At 39.5% G+C, this 17,542-nt stretch overlaps 2 protein-coding genes and 1 pseudogene across 4 annotated transcripts in view; 1 reads left to right on the top strand and 2 right to left on the bottom strand.

Annotated features, from left to right (window-relative positions):
* The window catches only part of Nell1 (neural EGFL like 1), an 829,837-nt gene that overhangs the window by 793,946 nt on the left and 18,349 nt on the right, over positions 1-17,542 (bottom strand). The gene's annotated exons all lie outside the window — the stretch shown is intronic.
* Positions 4,756-5,552, bottom strand: LOC114638866 (annotated as a pseudogene).
* On the top strand, positions 15,402-16,157 carry LOC114638874 (60S ribosomal protein L7a). Its single transcript, XM_028787454.1, has one exon. The coding sequence runs from the start codon at positions 15,402-15,404 to the stop codon at positions 16,155-16,157; it is 756 nt and encodes a 251-aa protein (XP_028643287.1).

Raw genomic sequence — 17,542 nt, 5'->3', positions numbered from 1 at the left:
GCCTTAATACATGCATGTAATCAAAATGGTATAAAAGCATAAAGGAAGAGGGGGTAGAGGATAGGGGATTCTAGGAAGGGGAAATGGGGAAAGGGGATGACATCTGTATTGTAAATAAATAAAATATCCAATAAAAAAGAACAAAAAGAAATCATTGTGTTAAATAAAATATAGCAGATTCAGAAACACAAATACTTCATTTCCTCTCATATACACATTCTAGATTTTTACTTTTATGTAAGGGGGTGGTATAGGTCGTGACTCTATAAGAGATGAGGGAAAGAGGTATTAAGTGGGGGCTAGGGATTGGAGCAAGAGGACAACATAATACATGGGACATGACAGCAGGAGAGGAGCTAGCAAGGAGAGAAACCAGCCAGCAGGAGGGACAGAGTAGTGGGATGGAAGGGTAGAGCATTGATAAGAGCAATGTATCTGAAAAGGCCATCATGAGGGGCTGGAGGGGTGGCACAGGGGATAAGACCATTTCTATTATTTATTTGTTGTTGTTATTTTAAGTTAGGGTTTCTCTATTATGTTACCCTGGCTGTCCTGAAACTCCTGATATAGACCAGGCTGGCCTTGAACTCACAGAGATCCCCCTGCCTCTGCCTCCTGAATTCTGGGATTAAAGGTATTCACCACCAGGCCCAGCAAGAGCACTTCTACTCTTACAGAGGGCTCTTGTTTATTTTCCATGTGACAGGTCACAACCACCTGTAACTCTGGCTCTAGGGGACCCAGTGCCCTCTTCTGATTTGGAGAGCACGTGCAATGACAAGGTGCGTATACATACACTCAGGTGCACACACATATACATGATATAAAGCAAAGAAACTTGAAAGAAAGAAAGAAAGAAAGAAAGAAAGAAAGAAAGAAAGAAAGAAAGAAAGAAAGAAAGGAAGGAAGGAAGAAGGAAAGAAAGAAAGAAGGAAAGAGAGAGACAGAAAGAGAGAGAGACAGAGAGAGAGACAGAAAGAGAGAGAGACAGAGAGAGAGAGGAAGGAAGGAAGGAAGGAAGGAAGGAAGGAAGGAAGGAAGGAAGGAAGGAAGGAAGGAAGGAAGGGCAGGCCATAATGAAACCTAATACTCTGTATACTAATTAGTAATACTAATACTAAATGTTTAAAATAATAATAATTAATAATAATAGTAATAATAATAAATGAAAAGAAAAAGAAAGTACAAGCTATAAATGAGGGGGTATATCTAGAGATGTGCATTACAAGGCTGTCTATCAAATATCTGAACCAAGCCAACTTCTCATCAATAAGAAGTGGATAAATGCCTTGTAGAGTCATGCAGCAGTTCAACAAATCAAATCTGCATGCTGTGAAAAAAGCATGAGCTAAATGAGTTTCAGAAGGACCACACTCTACTACCATTTACATAATTTTATAATCCACCCAGTACAGCAGCTGATATTCACTGGGGGTTCTTATGCAGAAAACCCAGAAAATTTTAATGCTATGGGGTCCAGCCAGCTTCATCCACATAACAGCACTGTGAAATAAGGGTCTTACTCATCCACATGAAAATGAAAAAGCAAAGTTAAAGAAACGTTCCAGGACTATACAGCTAGCAGGAGTCAGTGTAGGGGCTGAAACCTGGCAACACGGTGCCAAGGGATACACATCTGGCCACACTACATGTGCCTCTCTATTTATATGTGTCCTCAAACATAGACACATATAAATATACAAACATAAAATCAGTAGGTGCACACACAAACACAAAGTGAGTTTGTGTATGAGGTTGTTATGGTTATAAGTATGAGGAGGGGTGTGGAGTGTGCAGGTGTGCTGTCCCATGCAGATCTACGAAGAAGCCACAAGCTGATCTCAGAAAGTCTTTCCCCAATTACCTGCCATCTTTCTTTTTCTGTTTCTTTTCTGGATTTGGGTTTGAGGATGTTGGGGGGTCGGGTGTTACACTAGGTCTCTCACTGAACCTGAAGCTCACAAACCGTCTAGACTAGCCTCTGAGCCCCCAGAATCTCCCTATTTCTGTCTCCCCAATGCCTGTCATTTACCCTCCTGAGCTGCGCCCCCAGCCCCAAAGTGGGTTTTGAATACATCGTCAGCATACAAGTGGTCCCCTCTAAGAAGGCTGAGAGAGAGAACTGAGAGTCCGCATACAGATTTGATTACTACAGGGCCATTGCTTCATTACTACTGTTCAAAAGCCAAGTTTCTTATCCCCAAGGCTGGTCTCCAATTCACAGTATAACTAAGCATGACTCTGAGCTCTTGATTCGACTGCCTCTACCTCCCAAGAGCTGTGATTACAGGCATGTATCATAACACCTGGTACATTCAGTTTATTTGATGCTTCTGATCAAACCCAGGCTTCCTGTACACTAGACAAATACTCCACCAACCCTGCTACATACCCAGGCCAGTGGCTAATTTTAATGGAGAAATGTACACATTCCGATCATAATTTCTCCTAACTCCTCCCAGATCCATTCCTCTTCTCTTTCTATCCAACTACATGTCTTTTGTTTTAACCCCATAAAGTCCTCTTTGTGCTGCCCATATGTTCTTGGATGTGGCCTTTACTGGAGCTTGGCAAAATAGGACTAAGTTTTGACACTTGTTGACACTGAGATACAGCAAGAGCCTGTTGCTTACTATTGTACTATTCCTTTGCAAAATAATCCCCTGAGAAGCTAAAAACCTTAAATACTGACATGAGGAGAAATCTATCACTTGTTAGATGAAAGAGTCAGCTGTGAACAAGCCCAGGCTTCAGCCTGCTCTCTGACACAGAGCACTTCTGCACTGCTATTCCAAGCTACCATGCTGTTTGTTCAGTGGACTGCAAGCAAGAGCATGGAGCCAGCCTAGTTATAACTACTTCTTGGCCTTCTTTCATGTATTGGCTTCCTCCAGGAAAAGTCGTATTTAAATAAAATACCTGCATATAAAATAATATTTTCCTACTGATTTACATTGTGATTCTAGAAATGTTGTTCCCACACAGAAAGGAACCTAGTCCCAATATGTTCAAAATAAGTCCCAGTTAAGAATCAGATCATTTGGAGTTGATGAGACAGCTCAGCAGTTAAGCGCTCTGGCTACTATTGAAGAGGACCTGGGTTTCATTCCCAGCACCCATATAGTAGCTCACACAATCCATAACTCTAATTCTAAGAAAATTCAATTCCCTCCTTTGGTCTCTATGGGTACAGGGTACATATACACAAGTAGACAAACACTCATACATATAAAAGAGTTGTTGCTTTGTTTTGTTTTGTTTTGTTTTGTTTTAAGAAAGAAAAAAGAATCAGAGCATTTATGCAACTGGAAGGATGACTCTGTGGTTAAAAACAATGGAGAGGCTCTCGGAGTTAAAAGCTCTTGGAGAGGACCTGAGTCCAGTTCCCAGAACCCATATCTGGCTGCTCACAGGCATGTCTAACTCTGTTCCAGGAAGACCTCCACACCTAGTTCCACAGGCCCTGTACTCATGCACGTGTGCCCAGATCCTGACACATGTGCATGCACATATTAAAAACTAAAAAACAATACGTATTTTTAAAACTTATATGGAATAAAGATTTAAAAAGAAGAATTACAACATCCATCAAAGAACACTGTGGCCTCAGTAGATATAATTCACAACACCCTTCCCTGGTCAAGTGGCCGTAGAGAATATGTTTTAACCTATGAAAACTCATATTCCTGGTTATTTCTGCCTTTCTTGTATCCACTCTTCAATCAGCCAAACCGGTTGCCAAATCTTCATCTCCAAGCACTGCCAAGTAGAAAAAAAAAATGAAAATTCTATTAAGTAGAATTCACCAACTGACAAGACCACCATCTGTCCTGGTTGATTTAAAATACCTGTCAAATGGTATCTTGGCAGAAGTTCTTTGGAATCTCTTCAGGAATGCTGTAACTCCATCATGTTAAACTTGTATATTCATTTTGAGTCTCGTGAAATACCAGAAAACAGCTATGAATGGAGTGGGGCTAAGACAAAGCCTCAAGCATAGGTGTCTGAGTTAAACTCTTTGTGTACCACAACAGTTAATGTATGGTCAAGGGAACTTACCTCTTACAGATGAGAATCTGTACCAAGAATATGAAAATAGAACGTGCATACAAAGGCAGTGTACAAGCCTGTGGTAGTTTGAAAGAGAATGGTCTCCATAAGCTCATATATTTGAATGCTTGGTACATCCAACAGTTAGTGGAACTGTTTGGGAAGGATTAGGAGGTGTGACCTTCTTAGAAGGACAGTGTCACTGGAGCTTGACTTTGATGTTTCAAAAGCCCAACTCAAGCCCTGGCTCCTGTCTTCCTCTCTCTTCCTTCTTCACTCCATCTGTCCCTCCTCTTTCTCCCTCTCTTTCTCCCCTTCTCTCCCTTCCTCTCTCTCTCTCTCTCTCTCTCTCTCTCTCTCTCTCTCTCTCTCTCTCTCTCTCTCTCCACTCCTTTCTTCCCTCTCCCCTGCTTCCTTGTAGATTAGAATAGATAGCTCTCAGCTATTGCTCCAGTGTCATTCTTGTCTGCTTCCCACTATGATAATTATGGACTAACCCTCTAAAACTATAAGCAAGCCCCCAGTTAAATGTTTTCTTTATAACCATTGCTTTTGTCATGGTCTCTCTTTACAACAATATAACAGTAAAAAAGAGCTTAACTTTTAAGGTTGTAAACAGGAATATAGACTAGAAACAATAGTTGAAATTATTGCCCTTTTTCACAAATAAGAGTTTTTATTTGTCACTAATTAAAAATCTTGATTCTAAACATATTCTTGGACTGATGGTTCATATTCATCAGCTTGTTCAACCTTAGCACCTGTCTCATCACCAATTGTCTTCCCAGAACTACCACCTTCACCATGGAGCTCCATGAGCTTTCCCAATTCAAACTTGGGTTTCTTCAACATTTTTACTTTTCTAACAAAGACATGATGAAAAGGACAATGGACTGGCCAGGTTTTTCTATGCCTTTCCCTACACTGTCTGGAATCAGTTTATTAACCAGTTCCTTCAGGTCATTTGTCTACACTTCTGGAGTCATGATTTCCATCATCTTCTTCTCAATCTGGAAGACCTGCTGTTGCAGGGCATAGATGTCTTTCTTATCTGGTTGCTGTAGGTTTTAGTGAAACCAACACAGAAAATTCAGAGCAAATACCCATTGGTCGTCTTGACATCAACATGAGCTTCAATCATGGTTTGCCAGTCTTTGACTATGGAGCACATTTTGTCATAAGATCCACGCCATAGAAGTTAGTCAGACAGTTTTGTCCCTGAACATCCACAGTAATTACCCTGAATTTTCTAAATGAAACTCCATCATTCTGTAGGCTTCATCATCGACAAGGCTCTCTTCAATCACACAACTCTTGAGGCCATCAGATGCAATTCTGGTCCCTTGAGTCCTTGTGACTAGTGTTTTTCCGATGTTCCTAATATTGAACGTTGCTGGAGCTTTCACATCATATCAGTCCTTCTTAGATAATGGATCAACCACTTTCTTCTTAGCTCCCTTCTTGCCACCTTTCATCAGGCGCTTGTTCTTGCTGATCACCATGGTGCCGACTGAAGAGCCAAAAGGCTGAAATTATTTCTTTAAAAAAGAACATCCAGTCTAGTGCCAGGTGTGCTATTGCACAGCTTTAATCCTGGCATTTGGGAGGCAGAAAAATCCATATCTCTGTGAATTCCAGGCCAGCCTAGTGTACATAGTGAGTTCCAGGCCAACCAGGACTACCTAGTGAGCAACCTGATACCTGGTATCATTTCTGATCTCAGTCATATGCATGCTTCTACACACATTCCACACTGTGGTATGTATACATACATAGTCATGTATACACTGTCAAGAAAATAAAAACGAAAATCAGGGAAAAAATATTCTTTTATCTCAAAAGAACTAAAAACCCAGCCCAGATGACATACATCCATTTTTACAAAGGATTAAATAGATTGAATTCCTTACATTGAAACTGGAGAGATGGCTCAGCAGTTAAAAGAACTTGCTGCTCTTGCAGAAGATATGCTGGGTTCAGTTCCCAGTACATACATGATTGCTTACAATTGACCAAAACAGGCTCTGATGCCACCTCAGACACTGTATGTACATATGCATATATATACATATATATATATATATATATATATATATACAAAATTTTAATCAGTATTCCTTGAATATATACTCCTTTAAAATAAAAAAGTATAAATATTTTTCTAAATTTAAATATATCAATTTTAAGTTATCTAAGAGAAATATACTTTACAGTTATTTATTTGTATTTTTTTCTAATTCACTTTTTCATATTCTTGACAATGTATACATGACTAGGTATATGTACCTCAGTGTGGAATGTGTATATGAAAGCATGTATATGCATGAGATCAGAAATGATATCAGGTATCTTCTTTAACCATGACCAGGTCTCTCACTGACCCTGGAACTTACAATGTGGCTCATCTAGCTAACCAGATTACTGGGGATCATCTATCTCTGCCTCCTGATGGCTTACAGGCTGATTACCATGCTCAGCCAGCCTTTAGTGGTTCTCAGGAGTAGAATCCCAGTTCTCATGCTTCCCAGAACTTGCTTTATCTACTGAGCATCTTCCCAGTTCCTTTCCTCTGATTCTTCACTACAATACCCTTTGTGTTTTGACAAGTGCTTGACATACAGTAGATAGTCACTGTGTATCTTCTTAAAGGAAAATTGTGTATTTTCTAGGAACTACTCCTGATGATAACTCCAATTAACACTAAATTTTAGTTTTCTCTTCTAAACAAGTTGTTTATTTAAATCAGTCTTTACCATTACCCAACACCCCAAGAGGATGCAAATTCCAGGTGGTCTTAACCGATTATCCTAGTTCAGTTTGTCCATGGGTACTTAGCTCCCCCAGCTAAAGGCTCCTAAGAGGTTCTTAGTCATTTTCCATTTGTGCTTCTGATGGGGAAAGAAGCATGATTGAGAGAATTGATTTTAATGTGGATGTTGGGACTGCAGATCTAGGGAAGGAACACAGAGCTTATTCGCCCCATTACATACATCTACTCACATGGCTATTTAACTATTTTCTAGACCAACTTGATGCAGGCGTTACATTGGCCCAGGGAGGGACTTGAAAATCCACTCAAAGCTTGCTTGACTTTTTTACTTGGCAAGAGCAAAAACACCTAGATTTGGGAGACACTCGGTATGTGAATTGAACCACTCCACTAATTGATTAAATGCAAAGTTGTACTAAATCACTCTATTCAAAGTGGAGGTTGACTTATAAATGTTCCCAGAGGTAATTAGTGACTAGCCATATCCAATCAACAGAAAAAACAATTCAGACTTGGGCAACAGTGGATGTCGGGGAGTCTGGAAGATCGACATTAAACAAACCCTTTGGGTAACTTCATTTTCCTCAGATTTTTCTAAGCATTAAGAGCTACAGGGCAGCCTTCGCATCACATTGTGGAAACGATTACTACACAAGAGCATTCTGAGAACACGAGTCGACTATTTGATTCTCATCAGTTACTGCCCCCTCTTCCTCTTCCTCAAGTCACCAAGGAAGCAGAAATTATTTCTTAAACATTCTCTAGACTTTATCCACACAGAACTGCAAGGTAGTTTTCTCCTCTTCCTTAGAGCACCAGTGTTTGTCTTTCTAGGCTGTGACCTCTGCTCCTGTGTCTTCCACCAGGACCAACCTCAAAATCTAGCATGCAAAATGGATCCAAATATGTACACTCTCCCCTGGTAGAAACCTACATTAGTCTATGTTCTATCTTATTTTATGCAGCAAGTTACATGGGAAATCTTACCTCTTCTTTCCTTAAAAACTCTCCTCAGACAACTGCTAAAAAGCAGTTACTACTTTATGTAGCAGAGAAAGCAGTATCGTAAAGAACTTGTACTTGTGCATATTCCAATTTATGTCTGTCTGTGGTCATACTTGAATGTGCCAATCTCATCTAATTCAGTTTTATAAATTCAACACCAGGAGACACAGACTTGGAACTGCTTAGCCGTGAGACATTGCCTGGAAAACCACACTTCCTGATTCTCAGATGGCCTGAGTCCTACTCAAAGCCAAGCAGGGGCACTGCAAAGTGACATTTGAAAGTCCAATGCTGGCATTCAAGGCTTCCCTCAGCTTTGACACATGCTACCCCTACCCGTAACCACCCATTCCTCTCCCAGTGCATCCACATATCCAATAAAATAGATCACTTTTCAAATAAAAGATAAATAACACTCCTGCTAATCCAATTCATTGCACAAAGACAATGCTAACAAGAGGGACTCAGAAAGCAAATCCTACTAGGCTCCAACGTCAGCACTGGAGGAGCCAGCAGCTTGTGAGCCTTCAACTGAACTTTGTTAACACTATGAACAGGCCAGCACTGGCACAAATGCCTTCTCTCCCCAAGTGCAGATGCACGCATAGCTGTGCATGGGATGGTGAGAGATGAGGTAGAAACAGAGGAAAGAACGAACGTCGAACTTCTGCTTTACACTTTGACCTTTTGGAGGAACTGTCCCATGGAGTTTAATTTGGACACATTGCCTAAATGGTCCTTCCCTTTCCAGTCATAGAAACTGATGTGTGATGACATTAAAAGGCATACCTATTGGCACACTTAAGAACAGCCTCAACAGTGTACCCCTAACCTGGTCAATATCAAAATAGCTTCTATAATTTGTAAAATCTCAAAGCCGTCAGATATATTTATATTACAATAATTGAAACTAAGAGTGAGAAACATTTCCTTTTTTAATAAAAACCTTCCCATGAGGCAAAATGGTGGCTTCTAAACATGACAGTGAACTGGTGAACACTCAAGCAGCTGTGATTGTCTGCAGGAGACATGAGTGAGATCAAGACAGTCACCATTCCAGCACGGAAGAGGAGGAACTCATGAGCTTCTAACGGAGGAGCTACTGGTGGCTGATGGATTCTGGGGGAGGGGAGTCAAGTTTTCGTGAGTGTGTGTGTGTGTGTGTGTGTGTGTGTGTGTGTGTTTATGTGTCTGGTTATAAAATCAACTGAAACAAATCAGTAGCCTTCCTCTACTCGAAGGATAAATAGGCTGAGAAAGAAATTAAGGAAATGATACCCTTCACAATAGTCACAAATAATATAAAATATCTTGGTGTGAATCTAACCAAGTAAGTAAAAGATCTGTATGACAAGAACTTCAAGTATCTGAAGAAAGAAATCGAGGAAGATCCCAGAAGATGGAAAGATCTCCCATGCTCATGGATTGGAAGGATTAATATAATAAAAATGGCCATCTTGCCAAAAGCAATCTACAGATTCAATGCAATTCCCATTAAAATCCCAACTCAATTCTTCACTGAGTTAGAAAAGGAAATTCTCAAATTCATTTGGAATAACAAAAAAACAAGGATAGCAAAAACTGTTCTCAACAATAAAAGAACTTCTGGAGGAATCACCATCCCTGAACTCAAGCTGTACTACAGAGCAATAGTGATAAAAAAAACAACAACAACAAAAAAAAAAAAAACAAAAAAACAAACCCTGCATGGTATTGGTACAGAGACAGGCAGGAAGAACAGTGGAATAGAATTGAAGACTCAGAAATGAACCTACACGCCTATGGTCACTTGATCTTTGACAAAGGAGCTAAAACTGTTTAGTGGAAAAAGGACAACATTTTCAACTAATGATGCTGGTTCAACTGGAGGACAACATATAGAAGAATGCAAATCGATCCATTCTTCTCTCTTTGTACAAAGCTCAAGTCCAAGTGGATAAAGGACCTTCACATAAAACCAGATACACTGAAACTAATAGAAGAAAAGGTGGGGAAGACCCTCGAATACCTAGGCACAGGGGAAAAGTTCCTGAACAGAACACCAATGGCTTATGCTCTAAGATCAACAATTGACAAATGGGAACCTCATAAAACTGCAGTTTCTGTAAGGCAAAGGACACAGTCAATAGGACAAAACGGCAACCAACAAATTGGGAAAAGATCTTTACCAGTCCTTCATCTGATAGAGGGCTAATATCCAATATATGCAAAGAACTCAAGAAATTAGACTCCAGACAACCAAATAACTCTATTAAAAAATGGGGTACAGAACTAAACAAAGAATTCTCAACTGAGGAAACTCAAATGGCTGAGAAGAACCTAAAGAAATGTTCAGCATCCTTAGTAATCAGGGAGATGCAAATCAAAACAACCCTGAGATTCCACCTCACACCAGTCAGAATGGCTAAGATCAAAAACTCAGGTGATAGTAGATGCTGGTGAGGATGTGGAGAAAGAGGAACACTCCTCCATTGTTGGTAGGATTGCAAGATGGTGAAACCACTCTGAAAATCAGTTTGGTATTTCCTCAGAAAATTGGACATAGCATTACGTGAGGACCCAGCTTTACACTCCTGGGAGTCAGTTTTCTTTAGTGGGGATGATCTTGAGTAGGGGAGCCTCTAACGAAGGACTCCACTCCCATGATTAAATGGGCAGAACAAATTAGACACAGTGGATTATTTTTAAAACTTTGAAAAAGACACGAAGATGGAAGGCAGGTAGGGGGAATGAGTGGATCTGGAATAAATTAGGATAAGAGGTGGGGGAATAAATATGATTAAAATATATTGTATATGCATATGGAATTCCTTTTATAAAACTTAATAAAATACATTTCAACAAAAAAAATAGAATCACATTGAAGTATTTCCAATAATAGCAGAACAAACCTGATATAGTTAAAGCAAACATGAAGTTTAAACATGAAGGGCTAAACTTTCCACTCCAATAACCCCACCTTTGAGGGCCCTAGTAAGCCTAACAGCCATGGCCTCTGCCCTGCTCATCCACAGCTCCATCTTCCTTTTGGTCTGTACCCTCAGCAGCAGTGGTCAAAGAGCAGCACACTATGCCCCACCTCACAGCTCTTCCTGCCTCCCAGGAGGCCTGCTCAAACCCAAGATACACAGCTCCACCTGCCTTCCAGAAGGCCCAATCCAATGGACAACACTCAGGCCAACCAATACCAGAGATAATTAGATGGCAAAAGGCAAGAACAAGAACATAATCAGCATAAACCAATGCAAAATGACACCATTAGAACCCAGCTCTCTTACTACAGCAAGCTCTGGATATTCTAACACACCTAAAGAGCAAAACTTAAAATACTATCTCATGAATATGGTAGAGGCCTTTAAAGAGGATATAAATAATTCCCTTAAAGAAATACAGGAAACACAGTCAAACAGAAGCCCTTAAACAGGAAAAAAAAATAAGTCCCTTAAAGAAGTACAGGAAAAATCAATCAAATAGGGATGGGAAATAAATAAAATGAGCCAAGACCTAAAAATGGAAATAAAAGCAATAAAGAAAACACAAATGGAGGCAAATCTGGAAGTGGAAAACCTAGGAAAAGAAACAATAACTACAGATACAAGCATCACCAGAATAAAAGGCATGGAAGAGAGAATCTCAGGCATAGAATATACCATAGAAGGAATGAATACAATCAAAGAAAATGTCAAATGTAAAATATTCCTAACTCAAAACATCCCAGAAATCTAGGACACCATGAATAGATCAAACTTAAAAATAATAGGAATAGAAGAGGATAAAGATATCCAGTTCAAAGAGCTAGAAAACATTTTCAATGAACTCATAAAAGAAAACTTCCCTAGCCTAAAAAAGGAGATGACTATGAACATACATGAAACTTACAGAACACCAAATAAATTGGACCAGAAAAGAAAATCATCCTACCACAAATAATCTGCCACAAACACTAAATGTACAGAATGAAGAAAGAATATTTAAAAAGCTGCAAGAGAAAAAGACCAAGTAACATATAAAGGCAGACCTATCAGAGTTACACCTGACTTCTCAACAGAGATGCTAAAAGCCAGAAGGTCCTGTACCTTCTTGCAGACCCTAAGAGACCAAAGATGCCAGCACAGACTACTATACCAAGAAAAACTCTCAATCACTATAGATGGAGGAACCACAATTCTATCACAAAAATAAATTTAAACAATGTCTTTCAATTAATACAGCCTCAAAGAGGATAATAGGAGAAAACCTCAGATACAAAGAAGGTAACTACACCCAAAAAAAAAATTAATCAACTCACAGCAAAATCAAAAGAAGAGAATCACACACACTCAGTAACACCTTCAACATCAAAAATCATTGATCACTAATATCTCTCAACATCAATGAGCTCAATTCACCAATAAAAAAACAGAAATTACCAGATTGATACACAAACAGGATCCACCATTCTGCTGCATACAAGAAACACACCTCAGAAACAAAGATAGACACTACCTCAGCATAAAAGACTGGAAAACAGTTTTCCAAGCTAACGGACCCAAGAAACAAGCTAAAGTAGCCATTCTAATAAAATAGACTTTCAACCAAAAGTTATCAAAAGAGATAGGGAAGGACACTTCATACATATCAAAGGAAAACTCTACCAAGATGATGCCTCAATTCTGAACATCTATGCCCCAAATGTAAGGGCAACCACATTCATAAAAGAAACTTTACTAAGGTTCAAATCACACATTGAGCCCCACACAATAATAGTGGGGAACTTCAACACCCCACTCTCACCAATGGACAGGTCATTGAAACAGAAAGTAAACACAGAAACACTGAAACTAATAGATATTACAAACCAAGTAATTTAGCAGATAATGTACAGAATCTTTCACTCAAAAACAAAAGAATATAACTTCTCAGCACCTCACAGAACCTTCTCCAAAACTGACCATATAATCGGGCACAACACAAGACTCAACGGATACAAGAAGATTGAAATAACCCTTTGCATGCTATCAGATTACCACTGATTAAGGCTGAACTTCAACAACAGACACAACAGAAAGCCTACATAATAATGGAAACTGAACACTCTCTATTCAATGATAATTTGATCAAGAAAGAAATTAAAGACTTTCTGGAATTCAATAAAAACAAAGCTACAACATACCCAAACGTATGGGACACAATGAAAGCAGTGCTGAGAGGAAGATTCATAGCCCTGAGTGCCTCCATAAAGAAATTGGAGAGATCTCATACTAACAACTTAAATAGCTCACCTGAAAGCTCTAGAACAAAAAGAAGTAAACACACGAAAGAGGAATAGAGGGCAGTAAATAGCTAAATTCAGGACTGAAATCAACAAATTAGAAACAAAAAGAACAATAGGAAGAATCAACAAAACCAAGAGCTGATTCATTGAGAAAATAAACAAAATATGCAAGCCCTTAGCTAAACTAAAGAAAAGAAACAGAACAGTATCCAAATTAACAAAATCATAAATGAAAAGGGACACATAACAACAGAAACTGAGGAAATCCAAAGAAAAAAAGTCACTAAGTCTTACTTCAAAAGGCTATACTACACAAAACTGGAAAATATGGGATAAATGGATGGTTTTCTAGACAGATAGCACATAGATCAAGTTTACTATCTAAACAGTCCCATAACCTCTAAGGAAATAGAAGCAGTCTTCCAACCAAAAAAAAAAAAAAAAAAAAAGCCCAGGGTCAGATGGTTTTAGTGTAGAATTCTACCTGACATTCAATGAGCTAACACCAATACTCCTCAAACTATTCCACAAATAGCAACAGAAGAAGCATTACCTAATGCATTCTGTGACCCCACAGCTACCCTGGTACCTAAATCACGCAAAGACTCAACAAAGAAAAACAACTTCAGACCAATTTTACTTATGAATATTGATGCAAAAATACAGTAAAATTCTTGCAAACCAAATCCAAGAACATACCAAAAACATCATTTACCACAATCAAGTAGACTTTATCCCATGGGTGCAGGAATAGTTCAATATATGAAAATCCATCAATGTAATCTACTATACAAACAAACTGAAAAACAAAAACCACATGATGGTTTCATTAGATGCTGAAAATGCCTTTGACAAAATCCAACACCCCTTCTTGTTAAAAGTCTGGAGCAATCAGGGATTCAAGGCACATACCTAAACATAATAAAAACAATATACAGCAAGACAGTAGCCAACATCAAATTAAGTGGAGACAAACTTAAAGTAATTCCATTAAAATCAGGGACAAGACAAGGCTACCCATTTTCCCTCTATTTCTTCAATGTTGTTCTTGAAATTCTAACTAGAACAATAAAACAACAAAAGGAGATCAAGAGAATACAAATTGGAAAGGAAGAAGTCAAGGTACCACTATTCGAGGAGGATACGATAGTGATAAGTGGTCTCCAAAATTCTACCAGAGACCTCTTACAGCTGATAAACACTATCAGCAACGTGGCCAGATATAAAATGAACTCAAAGAAATCAGTAGCCCTCCTTTATACAAACGATAAATGGGCAGAGAAAGAAATGAGGGAAACAACACCTTTCACAACAGCCACAAATAATATAAAATATCTAAGTGTAATTCTAATCAAGCAAGTAAAAGATCTGCTCAAGAGCTTCAAGTCCCTGAAGAAAGAAATTGAAGAAGATATCAGAAGATAGAAAGATCTCCCATGTTCATGAATTGGTAGGATTTACATAGTAAATAGCCATCTTACCAAAAGCAATCTACAGATGTAATGCAATTCCCATCAAAATACTAACACAATTTTTTTACAGAGATTGAAAAGATTCTCAACTTCATATGGAAAAACAAAAACCCAGGATAGCCAAAACAATTCTGAATGATAAAAGAACCTCTGGAAGAATCAGCATCCCAGACCTCAAGTTATTCTATACAGAAATTATGATTTTTTTAAAAAACTGTATTAGTACAAAAATAGGCAGGTCCATCAATGGAATAGAATCAAAGACTCAGAAATAAATCAACAGATCTATAAACACTTGATTTTCAAAACAGAAGCTAAAATTATACAATGGAAAGAAGAAAGCATGGTGCTGGTCTGACTGGATGTCTGCACGTAGAAGAATGAAAATAGTTCCTTATTTGTCACCTTGCACAAAACTCAAGTCCAGGTGGATCAAGAACCTCAATATAAAACTGGATACATGAAACCTAACAGAAGAGAAAGTGGGAAAAAGCCTTGAACGCATTGGTACAGGAGACAACTTTCTGAACAGAGCACCAATGGCTCAGGCTCTAAGATCAACAGTTGATAAATGGGACCTCTTGAAACTGAAAACTTCTGTAAGGCAAAGGAAACTGTCAACTGGATAAAACACCAGCTTACAGACTGGGAAAGTATTTTCACTAGCCCTACATCCAACAGAGGGCTAATGTCCAAAATACATAAAGAACTTAAGAAGTTAAATTCCAACAAACAAAATAATCCAATTTAAAAATGGGGCACAGAACTAAGCAGATAATTTTCAACAGAGGAATCTCAAATGTCAGGGAAGCACTTAAAGAAACATTCGACTCTCCTCTAGCCGAGCAAGATGCCCAAAGGAAAGAAGGCCAAGAGGAAGAAGGTGGCCCCGGCCCCTGTCGTCGTCAAGAAACAGGTCAAAAAGGTGGTCAATCCTCTGTTCGAGAAAAGGCCCAAGAACTTTGACATCCATCCCAAAAAAGATCTAACACGCTTCGTTAAATGGCCCTGCTACATCCGGCTGCAGCGGCAAAGAGCCATCCTCTATAAGCGGTTCAAAGTACTTCCTGCCATTAACCAGTTCACCCTGAACAGGCAAAAAGCTACTCAGCTGCTTAAGCTTGCCCACAAGTACAGGCCAGAGACTAAGCAAGAGAAGAAGCAAAGGCTACTGGCCCGTGCTGAGAAGAAAGCTGCTGGCAAAGGGGACGTCCCAACTAAGAGACCACCTGTCCTCCGAGCAGGAGTCAAAACGGTCACCACCTTGGTGGAGAACAAGAAGGCTCAGCTGGTGGTGATTGCCCATGATGTAGACCCCATTGAGCTGGTGGTTTTCCTGCCTGCCCTGTGTAGAAAGATGGGGGTGCCCTACTGCATCATCAAGGGAAAGGCCAGGCTGGGTCGCCTGGTCCACAGGAAGACAAGCACCATTGTTGTCTTCACACAGGTTAACTCGGAAGACAAGGGTGCTCTGGCTAAGCTGGTGGAAGCTATTAGGACCAATTACAATGACAGATATGACGAGATCCGCCGCCACTGGGGAGGCAACGTCCTGGGTCCTAAGTCTGTGGCTCTCATTGCCAAGCTGGAAAAGGCAAACGCTTAACTGGGTTAAAAAATGTACATAAATACATTTTACATAAATAAGTTTTCTGTACATAAATATAATTAAAAATTTTAAAAAAAGAAAGAAAGAAATATTCAATACCCTTAGCCATTAAGGAAATACAAATCAAAACAACATTGAGATTCCACCTTATACTAGTCAGATTGGCTAATGTCAAAAACTCAAGGACCAGCACATGATGGAAAGGATGTGGAGAAAGAGGAACACTCCTCCATTGCTGGTAGGATTGCAAGCTGGTACACTCTTGAAATCAATCAAGCAGTTCCTTAGAAAACTGGAAAGAGAGTATCAGCTATACCACTTCTGGGCATATACCCAAAAGATGTTCCACCATACCCCAAGGACAAGTTAATAATAGTTTTATTTATAATAGCCAGAAACTGGACACAACCCAGATGTACCTCAACTGAAGAATGGATAAAGAAAATGTGTTATATCTACACGGTGGAATACTATTCTGCTATTAAAAACAAGGACATCATGAATTTTGCAAGCAAATAGATGGAACTAGAAAATATCATCCTGAATGAGGTAACCCAGACTCAAAAGGACAGTCATGATATTTATTCCATGATAAATGGATATTAGCCATAATGTACAGGATATCCATGATACACCCCCACATACCCAATGAAGTTAAATAAGAAGGGAAGCCCAAGCAAGGACGCTTGAATCACACTTAGAAGGGGAAATAAAATAGTCACAGGAGGCAGAAGAGGGAAAGAATTTGAGTGGGGGAGTTTGGGGGTATGGAGGCAAGATCATGTGCAGAGAGAAACAGGAGAGAGGCCCAGTTGGCCAGGAGAATTAATGGAAATCTGCAGCTACCTGGGGTGGAGAGGAGGGGAGAATCTTTAGGAAGTACCAGAGACCTGGGATAGGAGAGGTTCAATGTGGGTGATCTTAGCCGAGATGCCTAACAATAGGAACAGGAAATCTAAAGAGGCAACGTCCTGTACTCAGACAAGTCCCCAGTGGAAGGATAGGGACACCAACCCACCCACAAAACTTTCAACCCAATATTTGTCCTGTCTTAAAGAAATGCATGAATGGAGCAGAGACAGAAGGAAAGGCTAACCAATAACTGGTCCAACTCGAAACCCATTCCATGGGCAAACATCAATCCCTGACACTATTAATGATACTCTGTTGTGCTTGTAGACAGGAGTCTAGCATAATTGTCCTCTGAGAGGCTCCACCCAGCAGCTGACTGAAACAGAAGCAGATACCCACATTGGACAAAGGTTGGGAACTCTTATAGAGGAGTTGGGTAATGGATTGAAGACCTAGAAATAAATAGGAATACCACAGGAAGACCAACACAGTCAACAAACCTGGACCCCCCGGGAGCTCTCAGAATCTGA

This window comes from Grammomys surdaster, unplaced genomic scaffold (assembly GCF_004785775.1).
Source record: "Grammomys surdaster isolate TR1022 unplaced genomic scaffold, NIH_TR_1.0 125635, whole genome shotgun sequence".
In the NCBI taxonomy this organism is placed as follows: Eukaryota; Metazoa; Chordata; class Mammalia; order Rodentia; family Muridae; genus Grammomys; species Grammomys surdaster.
This window is presented reverse-complemented; position numbering and strand designations above follow the sequence as displayed.